This window comes from Nymphalis io, chromosome 6 (assembly GCF_905147045.1).
Source record: "Nymphalis io chromosome 6, ilAglIoxx1.1, whole genome shotgun sequence".
NCBI classification, from domain to species: Eukaryota; Metazoa; Arthropoda; class Insecta; order Lepidoptera; family Nymphalidae; genus Nymphalis; species Nymphalis io.
Genome location: NC_065893.1, coordinates 13407454 through 13419850, shown reverse-complemented (window position 1 = coordinate 13419850; position 12397 = coordinate 13407454). Strand labels below are relative to the sequence as shown.

The 12397-nt window shown below is 33.4% G+C and overlaps 2 protein-coding genes across 2 annotated transcripts in view; one reads left to right on the top strand and one right to left on the bottom strand.

Annotated features, from left to right (window-relative positions):
* Positions 1-12397, bottom strand: part of LOC126768923 (set1/Ash2 histone methyltransferase complex subunit ASH2) — a 437703-nt gene that overhangs the window by 149926 nt on the left and 275380 nt on the right. The window lies entirely within an intron of this gene.
* The window catches only part of LOC126768908 (sodium- and chloride-dependent glycine transporter 1-like), a 40284-nt gene that overhangs the window by 21112 nt on the left and 6775 nt on the right, over positions 1-12397 (top strand). The window contains exon 8 of the mRNA XM_050487320.1: positions 8082-8281. Coding sequence (XP_050343277.1) covers positions 8082-8281 — 200 coding nt within the window. The remainder of the gene's footprint in view (positions 1-8081; positions 8282-12397) is intronic.

Here is a 12397-nt window from a genome sequence, read left to right as displayed (position 1 = left end):
GACAATAGCCCAAAGGTTCTGGATCAAACCTGCAATTTTTTACATCGCTAGGTACACCATTATGATATTGACGATTCATCAGAGATTCAGTCAATGGGTGCCATCAGAGATTTTATAAATTAAGCGTCTCGATCAATCGATCACGTTGGCGCCTTTACCACCCGAATGTTGGCGGAGACCCAACTCACCAGCAATAGCATTCCTCAATCTGATAATCCTTACTTTCATACATATCAATTTTTATATTGAACGCCTTGTTTATAAATACGCTTAATTTTCGGCCGCGGCTTTGTTTTATTTTTAGTTTGTAATGTTTTTACGCCGCTTGTCAATGGCGCGATTTTATTACGGTACGGTCAGTTAACTGCTCTGCAGAAAAATCGTACATTTTACTGCAGCCCACCGGCGTATCGGCATTTGTAAGTTGAATACTCGATAACCGGTTCCAACTAGTTCGCACCGATATATTGCCGTTCAGATTAAAATTTCGTCACTCGTATTTTAAATTTGAACATTAAGCTTAGATAATACTGGGGTGATAATTTGTTTGTATTATAAGTGAATGCATGTAGTGGTTCTCATTAGTTATTTTAGTGCCAAACATTAAGACATACACATTTTTAAGGATGTGTGTACCAATGTAACGTTTATAGATACAAAGAACACACATTCAGAATATCTATGAGCAGAGGTGACTGTTTACCTTTATGATATTTTATCTCGTAAGGTTTAAATAAAAAAAAACGTTCATTTCAAATAAATATGATCACATATTATACTAAAACTCAACTGAATTTGGCACCCAGCATACAATAACATTGTCGGTTCGATCTAGTTAAAACCGGTTGTTACCGCTTACAAAACATAGGGCAAGCCGAGTTGTATCGTTAGAAGATTCTAACAGTGCAAACAACATCACTGACCGTATGCAATCAATCTACATGCAATATTCACAGAACAGCAATTTTAATTGACTAACTTCAATGTTTTTATTGCTTAATTAACAAAGTTTATTATAAATATTGTTTTATATTTTTAAATAAATCGAAAGTATTTCCTATCAACGGCCACAAAGCAAATACAAGAAATTTCTATCAATATCCCACAAAAGGAATGTGTGGTTTTATTCCAATATACTCCGTATGTTAAACAAAGAACGGGGCGAAACTAAATCCAATAAAACGATACTGTTCGCAATTCAAATCTGTAACGAAGCAGACTTATTTTTCTTTTCTTTTCAAAGAATGAATGGATTGAGTTGTTTTTTAATTAACTATTGGGATCATTGGATTTGATATTAAATTATGTGTACAAGATTTATTTAGGTATCACAATAGAAGAACAGGAGCCGGCTAGTCCGAAAGTTAGAACACATGAATTTCACCAAAGATTATGCGTTCAAACTCGGACAAGCTCCACTGAAATTTTATGTAATTATATATATAGTGCATTTCTTCACGAGGGAGCCAACATATGTCGGATAGGATATCAGTCACACGTATAAAAAGGAGAAGGCAATAATTTGCCTTCTCCTTTCTGGGATATATAAAGTGTGCTATTTGATGCTTCATAGTAAATACGAATCTAACAATTTTACTGACCCAAAGTATCTTAAGTAGAAGATGGGTAGCAAAACTAAAATAGATTGATGGATGACCAAGCACCAGAGACCTTGTATACCAACAGAGATAATCAAGGGAAATTATTCCATTAATTGTTGACAGTGAATTAATAAGCAGACGTGTCCAAAAAAACAGGCAGTCATAGGGACTGCTGATAGAAGTGAAAACTTGTAATTAAATCTGTTTAATATATTTATTCATCAAAACACACAGTATGTCGCAAACTCGGTACAAAATATTAATACAGCTTAATTTAAATAAATAATAGTTAAAACACCCTTATATATTATTTGTACATACTGGTGGTAAAAAGTATTACATAAATTTCAATCACTATTATACTTATTAATTTCCACGATACTTAAGTTATTTGTACTTTCAAGGATTTAATTATATTAACATTAGCATGTCGGTGACGCGAAGGCACGAGTTTATCCATTTCGATACACAAGCGCAACGCGCTTAAAGAAATTTTCACTTCAAAAAACTACAATAAAAAAACGGCCATATGAACTAAAAAAAAGCCCAAAGTAAACTTAAGGCTTAACAATTGGCTTGCGTAATATACTAGCTAACCGTTCCGGCTCGCTTCGCAAGGGTAGACAAGAAGAAAAATGTATCTTGAATAGGATTTGCGTAGAATCCATTCTTAGTGAGTCTACGTCGGGGAAGGAGTAACTGTGACAAATTTCTGGTCAATCGGGCGGATAGTTTAGGAGATCTCGTGATGAGTGGTATTTCGCTTATATAATATACGTACATATGTTTGTTATAATTACGACATTCTGTCTTATATTAAAATAAATCTTAATTAAATATAACAATAACTTTTTTTTATTAAAGTAAAGTACAAAATGCTTCAAGTAAAGGCATTCGATAGTTATAAATGTAGGCATCTGTGGTTGAGTCCCTATTGAGATAAACGTTTCATATTAAACATGTAACACCCTCTCACTAAACTTAGGTAGTCGGGTAAAAAGGTCTTGTATGGCAATATGTATAAGGTCTATGTGTAATTAATAGTAATGCGTGTATCCTATCAATGTAACGATATTAAACTTATTTTGAATCGATACATGTAGATTCCTTACAAAATTTTTCTTTGCTTTGATTTTTGAGATGATTTATAAACATAAATTTCACTCATGAAATAAATTATATTAGCTCAGACATGAAACTGTTAAAATCTATGTATGTTAATAAAATTCATTTTTTATAATAGTTTTGTTTCAATATATATTTTTGTGTATTTGAATATAGAGCTCTACAAATTGTTGGGAATTGACGTGATATCATTCATTAATATTATAATTCTAATAATCATCGTATATGAGCTCAAAGGTTATTTATTTTTTGTTTTTCTGAAAGCTTGCATTTTTTCAAATAAGACACATATAAATAATTAAAAAGCAAAACCTAATATAAGCACAAAAATTGAACCAAATCAATAGTTTGTTGTGTTTTCGAGATCCACGAATAAAAATTTATATAGAAAAAATAAGTGCTATACACATGTGGCAGAATTTTAATGAAATTAGATACATGCAGGTTTCCTCGCGATGTTTTCCTTCACCGTCAAGCACGAGATGAATTATAAACACAAATTAAGCACATGAAAACTCAGCGGTGCTTGCCCGGCTTTGAACCTACGATCATCGGTCAAGATCCACGCGTTCTAACCACTAGGCCATCTCAGCTTATTCATCTACAAACCATATACAAAATATTTTATAATAATAATAATATTGCATCAACTGGCATAATATGGCATATATGGCATAATGTTTTGAATTATTTTACAAACACATTATCAACGTATTCATGAGGACGTGAGGAGGAAATCAAAATGACCGCTTAATATTTTCAACATGCTTACACTATTGACGATACTCCTAAATTTGTGCGGGGCTTCTATCAACGATAAAATTCTACCAGTATTACTACGACTATTTTAATTATCTATGCTGAAATATTCTTTATACACAATGCATAACAAGCGAAAACTAAAACAATAAATAGCAAAAAAAAACAATAAAAAAATAGATCGGCATTTTATCATTCATGGGTATTATATGTACAACAATACTAACTAAGAAAGTACTCAGCCAATCTATATGTAATGCGATAGTATTTGTCTCGCTGTCTGTCTGTTACGCTTTTAAGGGTAAATCACTGAACCGATTTTTGTAAAATTTTTAATGAAGCAGAACTCCAATGACGTTCAGAGAGCGCAAATTTTGTGACTTTGTGTATATGCGGTAATTAATAACGGGAAGCACGGCACATATTTGATAAATTCTTTCAACATTTTAAAGGAAATATATTTATAAATTAGCTAAAGTCATTATGATATTTGTCAACTTAATGGGGATAAAATGTGCGTCTTGAAAGCTTCCACGGCGTGCGTTGTGAAAATGGTTCGAGTTACGATAAAATAACATATTATATAAGTCACAGTAACCATTATTAAAAAAAACCTACTTCCAGTTTTATTGAATTATCAGCTTATCAAGATAAATAAAATAATTTTAAACGTTCTATGTTGATCAATATTGACGAACTAAAACTTTGCAGTTCGAAGTGTTTTTAGGTATTTCATCCCAATCGCACGCCAATTAATTTGAAAGAATAAAAAAAATCTAATCCTAATCTTCATATTGTTAAATTACGATAACTAAAAAATTGAAACAAAATTACCAAGAAAAACGAACGAACGACATCCAACGTACAATTTTGTTACACGAACGAAGTTGTCGAAGGTAGCTTGCAAACCGACATCCCGCGTGTTGTATTGATCTGCTCAAGTTGATTAATCCGAGGTCCGTGCATGCCACGTCTATAGTAAACAAGTTCACACAAATTCGTACGAGTATTGGTTTGCGGTAAGCTGAAAAACCAACATAATTTTTTAACTCTGTTCTTTTAACACAACATACGTTTGTATTGCTTGACGGTTATTACGGTACGGTGACGGTAGTTGATTGACAGTGATTTTTTATTTTATTTTATTTAAAACATTGTTAAATATTAAAAGGAATTGTTATAATATTTTCGTAAGTGCGAATTCAAAATCGACGATACAAGTGACGGCAACTTCACGTGACGGTTTTCCGTTTCTTTTTTACTTAAATTTGTTTTAATTCTTCCCATATTAAAAATCTATTAAAACTCACAATTTTTTTTGAGTTTCATCGTTCATCTCCGGTATCATTCATTTTTCTAAATTAATGCTAGAATTTGATAATTAATAAGCAAATATTAATGACTGGAATAAAGAATTTGACATATAATGTAAACAGCAGAATCCCTATTACTATATTTATACGTACGGTAGCGTAAAACTATAATGACATTCCTGATCCATTTCGTGCGAACTTTTAAAGGAAATTAGCCAACTGCGCAGAATAATTAAATTATTATAGCGCACTATATATATTGCAGCGATGTTACCTTCTTCGAATTATAAATTAATGGAATGGCAATCCAATCTTGCGTCTTCGATTAGCAATTCGTATTTGTTTTTCATCATTCAGAATCTTGGACCTCATTAACTACAGCCGTGTAACAAATGCCAACCATGTAGTTATATTAACACAATAATTCAATTAATCTTAACATCAAGAGATAACGAAACCACATTCGGTCATAAAATCGAATGAAAATTGTAACAGTTCGTAATAATTGCAGACACCCACAACTTAATTTCTGAACGTAAGTGCCAATACGATGTTAGATGACATGCACACTGAACTTCTTTATTTAAAGGATCGCTTTAGCAGATCCGTAGCTATTGGAGGCAATGTTCACACTGCATTTACAGGAACGTTTTTAATGCATCATATGTGCACACTAGATCAGGAATACTGTCGTGTGTGTGAACTCGTTCGTACAATTACATACGCGATCGCCGACAAATTAAACGAAAAAATAGACCACTGTGTGAATGTAGCCTTACAATTGCTTATAGCACCAATTGTCAGAATCGTTTCATATTAGCGAAGGTCCCTCGTGTAAGTTCACTTTAATTTATCTGTAACATGACGTTTATTGTATTTTATTGTTGTAAATATAAGTGGATTTGGAAGATGTCAGATTATTAATTGTAGGAAATTGGAGAGGAGATCGCTATGTAGCGATGATGCCATATGATGCTAATAAGGTTCTATTTACTTGTTATGCGAGTTTAATCTTTTTGTGTTGTGAAATAAAGTCTATTATATCTATCTAAATACAAGTGAAGTCAATTGTTACCTGGAAATGTCCCACTGATTGACAGAGCGTTTTGAGCATCTTCTCCTATGCTTTTCCAATTCGGATTGAGGGATAAACATATTGCAGATTTTCGTTCAAAAAACGTACGCATTCGCAATGCTTTCAGTCATCGCTAAAATCAAGTTTTTTTTTTTATAGAATAGGAAGGCGGACGAGCTTATGGGCCACCTGATGGTAAGTGGTCAACGCCCTTAGACATTGGCATTGTAAGAAATGTCAACCATCTCTTACATAGCAAATGCGTCACCAACCTTGGGAACTAAGATTTTATGTCCCTTGTGCATGTAATTACACTGGCTCACTCACCCTTCAAACCGGAACACAACAATATCAAGTACTACTGTTTTGCGGTAGAATATCTGATGAGTGGGTGGTACCTATCCAGACGAGCTTGCACAAAGCCCTACCACCAGTAATTATAATCAAATTAAACACATGAAATCATGAAATCAATGATACTTGGGTAAGTAACCAAAGATTGCGAGTTCTAACTGGGTGGTTAGAACTCGCAATCTTTGGTTAAAATCACGTGTTTTCACCACAGTATTTCAGCTATTTATAATATAAATAATAACATTTTAACGTGAAAATTGGCATTTCAATGCTTCAATCATACAAGTATTCCTATGGCGCTGTATAACAGGTGATCGATTGGTGCAGAGCTCATTCGTTTGAATGTTGAATGTGCAATAATGGATTAAGCAAATATTAGGGCGTAAATAGATCGATCGGCTACAACTCAATTTGATAACGTTTGCTCAAGTAAATTCAATTTTGTATCAATAGTATCATGAGTTTTGTGGACGATGACAAGTAATGGGATACATACAACGATTGTACTTAGGAGTTACCACTTGACTACTGGCGTAATTTGAAATGTTTAATTCATAAAAAATACTGTCAAGTTTTTGAGATTTAATAAAATGTAAGATATAAATATTCTCTATACAAATGATGAACAAAATAACTTTAACAAATATATCAATGATGAACAAAATAACTTTAAATATTTTATAAATAAATAACACATAATGTCCAAGCTGGTTATAAATTTTTATTTTATTCCAATATATTTCTTAAATTAGCATTGATAACAAATGCATATAGTCTGATTTTTTTTTATACGCTCATAATTTTACTGAAATATGTCAATGATACGCTTATCATTTTAATTGTTTATTATACATAGGTATACGGGCAAATGGGACATTTAAAGGTAAATCACCACCGCCCATAGGCACTGGTGCCGTAATAAATATTAACCATTTCGTGCAACGCCTTCGCGCCACCAACCTTAGGAACTAAGATGTTATATCCCTTGTGTCTGTAGTTACACTGGCTCACTCACTTTTATAATGGGATCACAACAATACTACATATTATTGTATAACGTTAGAATCATATTCGTATGTGTAACCTTCCCAGGTGGGTTTATTTAGTGAATATTATCATATTATTAGTTCTCGCTTCTCGATTACATCGTGTTATTAAAATGCGATATAAACTCACGGTGATAAAACGTTATATTAACTACATATAATCTCTTGTTTTTTTTCCACTTGAGGAAACATAATAACACGTATATGAAAAGCAATGTTTCGTATGTCCATAGATTACTTGTCAAACTGGCCAGCTTGTAAGAGTCCTGATTTCCAACCTCTGTTATTGGGTTTATGGGTGGGCAGAAAGTATTTTAAAAAATTGTGCTTTTACCTTTTTCTAAATATATCATCTAAGAACATTTCCTAAGATACATGCAAGCACCACAAAATTTTTATATTTTTAATTTGTGTTTATAATTCATCTCGTGCTGAACTTGGACGCTGAAGGGAACATCGAGTAAAAAGCTGCATGTGTAACCAATCCTTATTGGAGCAGCGTGATGGAATAAGTTCCAAACCTTCTACTCAAAGGGAGTGGAGGCCTTAGGCCAGTTACTTTACTAGTATGTAAATATGTTTGGTTAAATACAGATTTCATAAATCGTTGTTTTAATGAGACTGATCTTTTTTAAATTGTTTATATCGATTCTTTAAGTTTTACGTCACACATCACAAATGTACAAAAGGGTGTTTTTTTGGTTCGTTTTTGACAATACCAGCATCTGTAAGCAACCGGACATGACATTTATGACTATTTACACGTTTCAACGTTCGAGATATAACGAGTCTTTTTTTTTCTTTTCAGATGTAGCTGAGCAAGGACCAGGATTGGCATTCGTAGCGTACCCTGAAGCAATCCTTCAGATGCCGATACCACAACTCTGGGCTATTCTTTTCTTCTTCATGCTTTTTATACTGGGTCTTGGCAGTCAGTTTGCTGGTATCGAAGCTATAAACACGGCGATTGTTGATCAATGGCCTCAACTCCGGAAAAGATATTGGATGGTAAGTGACATCATAATAGCCTTAAAAGTAATAAAATGTGTAATTTTTCAGCTGTTAGACTAGGGCCTCATTTTAATTCATTAATTTTCATTCATTCTCATTTCTCACGATCATTTCGATTAATTCCGAGCCAAATACGAATACACGTTATAAACACGAATTTATAATATGGAAATTCAGTAGTGCCCAGGCTTGAACCGGTGGTCTTCGGTTAAGATTCACATGTTTCACATGTTGAAACCACTGGATCATCTAAGCTATTTAAAACTAATCATCATCCGCAAGCAGATTTCACCTAATACTAGGAATAAGATATTTTTCTTGTCTGTGAAATCTCGCTATCCTTGGTTTTGGTTAATAACACTTTTTTCATATTACTTAAATTACTTTTCGTTATATAAACATATGTCTTACCTTCGTTTAGAATAACTCAGCGTTTGTTTTAAATATGTATAAATCAAATCAAATTTGAATTATGCTATGGAGTAATATTATTATTATATAATGACACGATCTTGGTGCTGGTGTTTCGCGAAGTGACAAGTGCTGGTGGCTCGACCCCTTTGCTGTAGTTAATGTCGTGTACTACTTTGTGATATTTGACAATCGACTATTAGTTGGGTTTCTATATGGTTCCCATAGAATAGTTCACTTGGCCGCTTATAATGCATTTGGGAAGAAAATACTCACTAGTAATTTAGAGAAAAACTATTCAAATTACTAGCATTATTATTACATTTATACCAAGCAAATTTGCGCAAATAATTAAATCAATAACATTTTCTAAAGTTATAAAACACTGAATCATTCGTTCAATCCAAAAAAAAACGTATTCGAGCCACCGATCCCTTGAACTATTACAATACCAATTCCTTAAATGTTTATTAAGGAGTTGGTTTGGTTGGAACCGTCATTAATATTTATATCTCTTAATAAAACATTAATCAGATTTCTTAAAACAATAATTATGTGTTATTTGTTCGTATAAAGATTTGGTTTTAGTGTTATTTAAACAGCTTGGAACGGAAAATATTTCTCAGACAGTAACATCTGACCTTATCAACTTCAAATCCCTTTTCGCCCATAAATCCTTACCGATTTCAGATAAAAACCTGAAGCATGAAATAAAACTTCGCAAGATATTCCACCATTTTCAAATATTTGAAAAGAATATTTAATCAAAATTCGAACATGCTTATGTTATCATGCAAAAGGAATGTAAATTGATGAAAATATCCTAATGCAAAGATGTCAAATTAAATTGAAGCGATTTTAAATGCTTCAATTTGATTAAAATCATTTGAAATCGAATCTTGCGGCTCAATCACACTTTTATGTTTATTTTTTGTGCTAGATAGCAAATCGTGTGAGGCATGGGGAATTTGAGAAAGACACTATTTAAATACTAATTCTTGTTAAAAAGTAAGATATTTATAAAACTTACTCATAATAAATATGAATTATTAACAGTTATAATAATTATAGTGCAAGCGTAGTTTACGCTTGAAAAGTTAGTTTTATTAATACTCTCTCTTTAATTATTTTTAACTTACCTTTAAGACTGAGAATTAATTTTATTACTGTCTGATTTTCAAAATGATTTTTTTAGTTTAAATTTAATTATAATAATTAGTTTAATGTAATAATAATCTACTTGAATATGAGGTACTACATGAAAAAACACCAGACTCAGCGTTACAATCGGAATCAATCAATCGCAATCGGAACGCTGACGTTAGTTTTATAATTTTGCTCACCAATAACAATAATCTGAGCCCCATATTTATTCTCTAGAAAACATGAAATTATAAGAAACATCAGTGAATCGTTCAAATTTGACAAGGTACCAGAAACCTGGCCTAATGTCAAATAATGAACATGTCTATAACTTGTAAATATCGCACTGCTGCACTTGAGGAAAAGGTTGGAAGCTTATTCCACAACGCTGCTGCAATGCGGATTGTTGAATACACGTGACAGATTTTCATCCAACACATAAAGATTTCCTCATGATACTTTCAACACCGATCACGGGATAAATTATAAACTCAAATCAAGCATAAAAAAATTCAACCAATCAATTTTAGGTGTTCTAACCTCTGGGCCATTTCGGTTCTTACAAGAAACAAGTTTGTTAATAATAATATTTATCTGAGGTATGTGCTTTTATTAGCAAATGTATACCCATGGACAGCATGCTATACAATAATTCGCATTGTACTAGGTAGGAAACAGATATACTTTTTGAACCTCATGAACCTCATTTTACTTCAATTCAATTCAATTTCAATTGTGTAGAATAAAATGCTTAAAAATTAAATTAAAAAAAAAATTGTGATGTTATAGATAAAATATTTCGATTTTAAGGTTACGAATTATGGACGTCTAGCTCTTTAAATTAAATTAAATAAAAATTCCCTATTGCTTTGTGTAGGGTTGCCACCTACACATAGCAATAGCGAACGTTTTGAAACAACGAGATTGTGTTTTTGTTGTCTGCGTTACTTAATACTTATTTCAATGTGTTGAAAATTTACTGGTGGTAGGGCTTTGTGTAAGCTCGTCTGGGTAGGTACCACCCACTCATCAGATATTCTACCGCAAATCAGCAATACTTGATATTGTTGTGTTCCGGTTTGAAGGGTGAGTGAGCCAGTGTAATTACAGGCACAAGGGACATAAAATCTTAGTTCCCAAGGTTGGTGGCGCATTGGCTATAAGCGATGGTTGACATTTCTTACAATGCCAATGTCTAAGAGCGTTTGGTGACCACTTACCATCAGGTGGCCCATATGCTCGTCCACCTTCCTATTCTATAAAAAAAAAAAAAAGATTAATTGTATTGGAATAACCGTAACCGTAACCGTAACAGCCTGTGAATGTCCCACTGCTGGGCTAAAGGCCTCCTCTCCTCTTTTTGAGGAGAAGGTTTGGAGCTTATTCCACCACGCTGCTCCAATGCGGGTTGGTAGAATTCACATGTGGCAGAATTTCAGTGAAATTAGACACATGCAGGTTTCCTCACGATGTTTTCCTTCACCGTAAAGCACGAGATGAATTAAAATCACAAATTAAGCACATGAAAATTCAGTGGTGCTTGCCCGGGTTTGAACCCACGATCATCGGTTAAGATTCACGCGTTCTTACCAGAGGGCCAACTCGGCTATTGGAATAAGCCCCAAACCTTCTCCTCAAAAGGGAAAGGAGGCCTTAGCCCAGCAGTGGGACATTAACAGGCTGTTACTGTACTGTTACTGTGATTAATTGTATAGCCTAATAAAACGCCACATTTTGGTATTAAACGAGATTATTTTAATATTAGCGCTAATTTTGCATTTCGCAGAAATATTATCCATATCATATGTACGATAATAACATACGCATTTTACTTAATCCTTAGCAACAATAGATTCTAATCGGATTTCTTGTCATAGCTGATAATAATAAATCTATATTAATAAATGAGAAAACGTTATTTTTGTAACGACTAATTGAAAACACTACTAATTTGATATATATACAACCAGCCTTGGATATAATCCCAGACCCACAAGACACCACTCCAGGGGCCCTGCCACCCAAGGGGCCCCACTCAGTCAAAAATAATATAATTAATATAATTTTAATCCAACCTCCTCGGAAAGGAGGGGGGCTAAAATGTCAAAATGCCTTAACTTACTTATACCAGAAGATGCAGTTGTGGAGAAGATTTTAGTACATAATATTACTATGCATAAGTTATAATATATACCCCCTTTAAATTAAAATTAGTATCGTGTTAAGCGTGAATTTCCTAATTTTAATATTATACAATCACCGCCGTCAAATAGTTTCGAACTAAAATTGACTGAAAAAGGACCCGGAGTCTGGAAGTTGGAAGTGTGTGCATTCCGTTGCCTAAAACACGTAAAGTCGTTTGTCCTGCGCCAGAACCCTTTCTGTCGTATCGGATTTGCTGTCCTATCGAATTATGAGAGTGAGGGAACAGAGCGTGCACCTGTGTTTACACACACACACACTCACACTTGTGCACTATAATATGCCTTGCGCAGTTGGCTAATCTCCCTTGATAATGGCTGCCTCGGCCAAAATCGGTCATAACATCTTCATTATTAC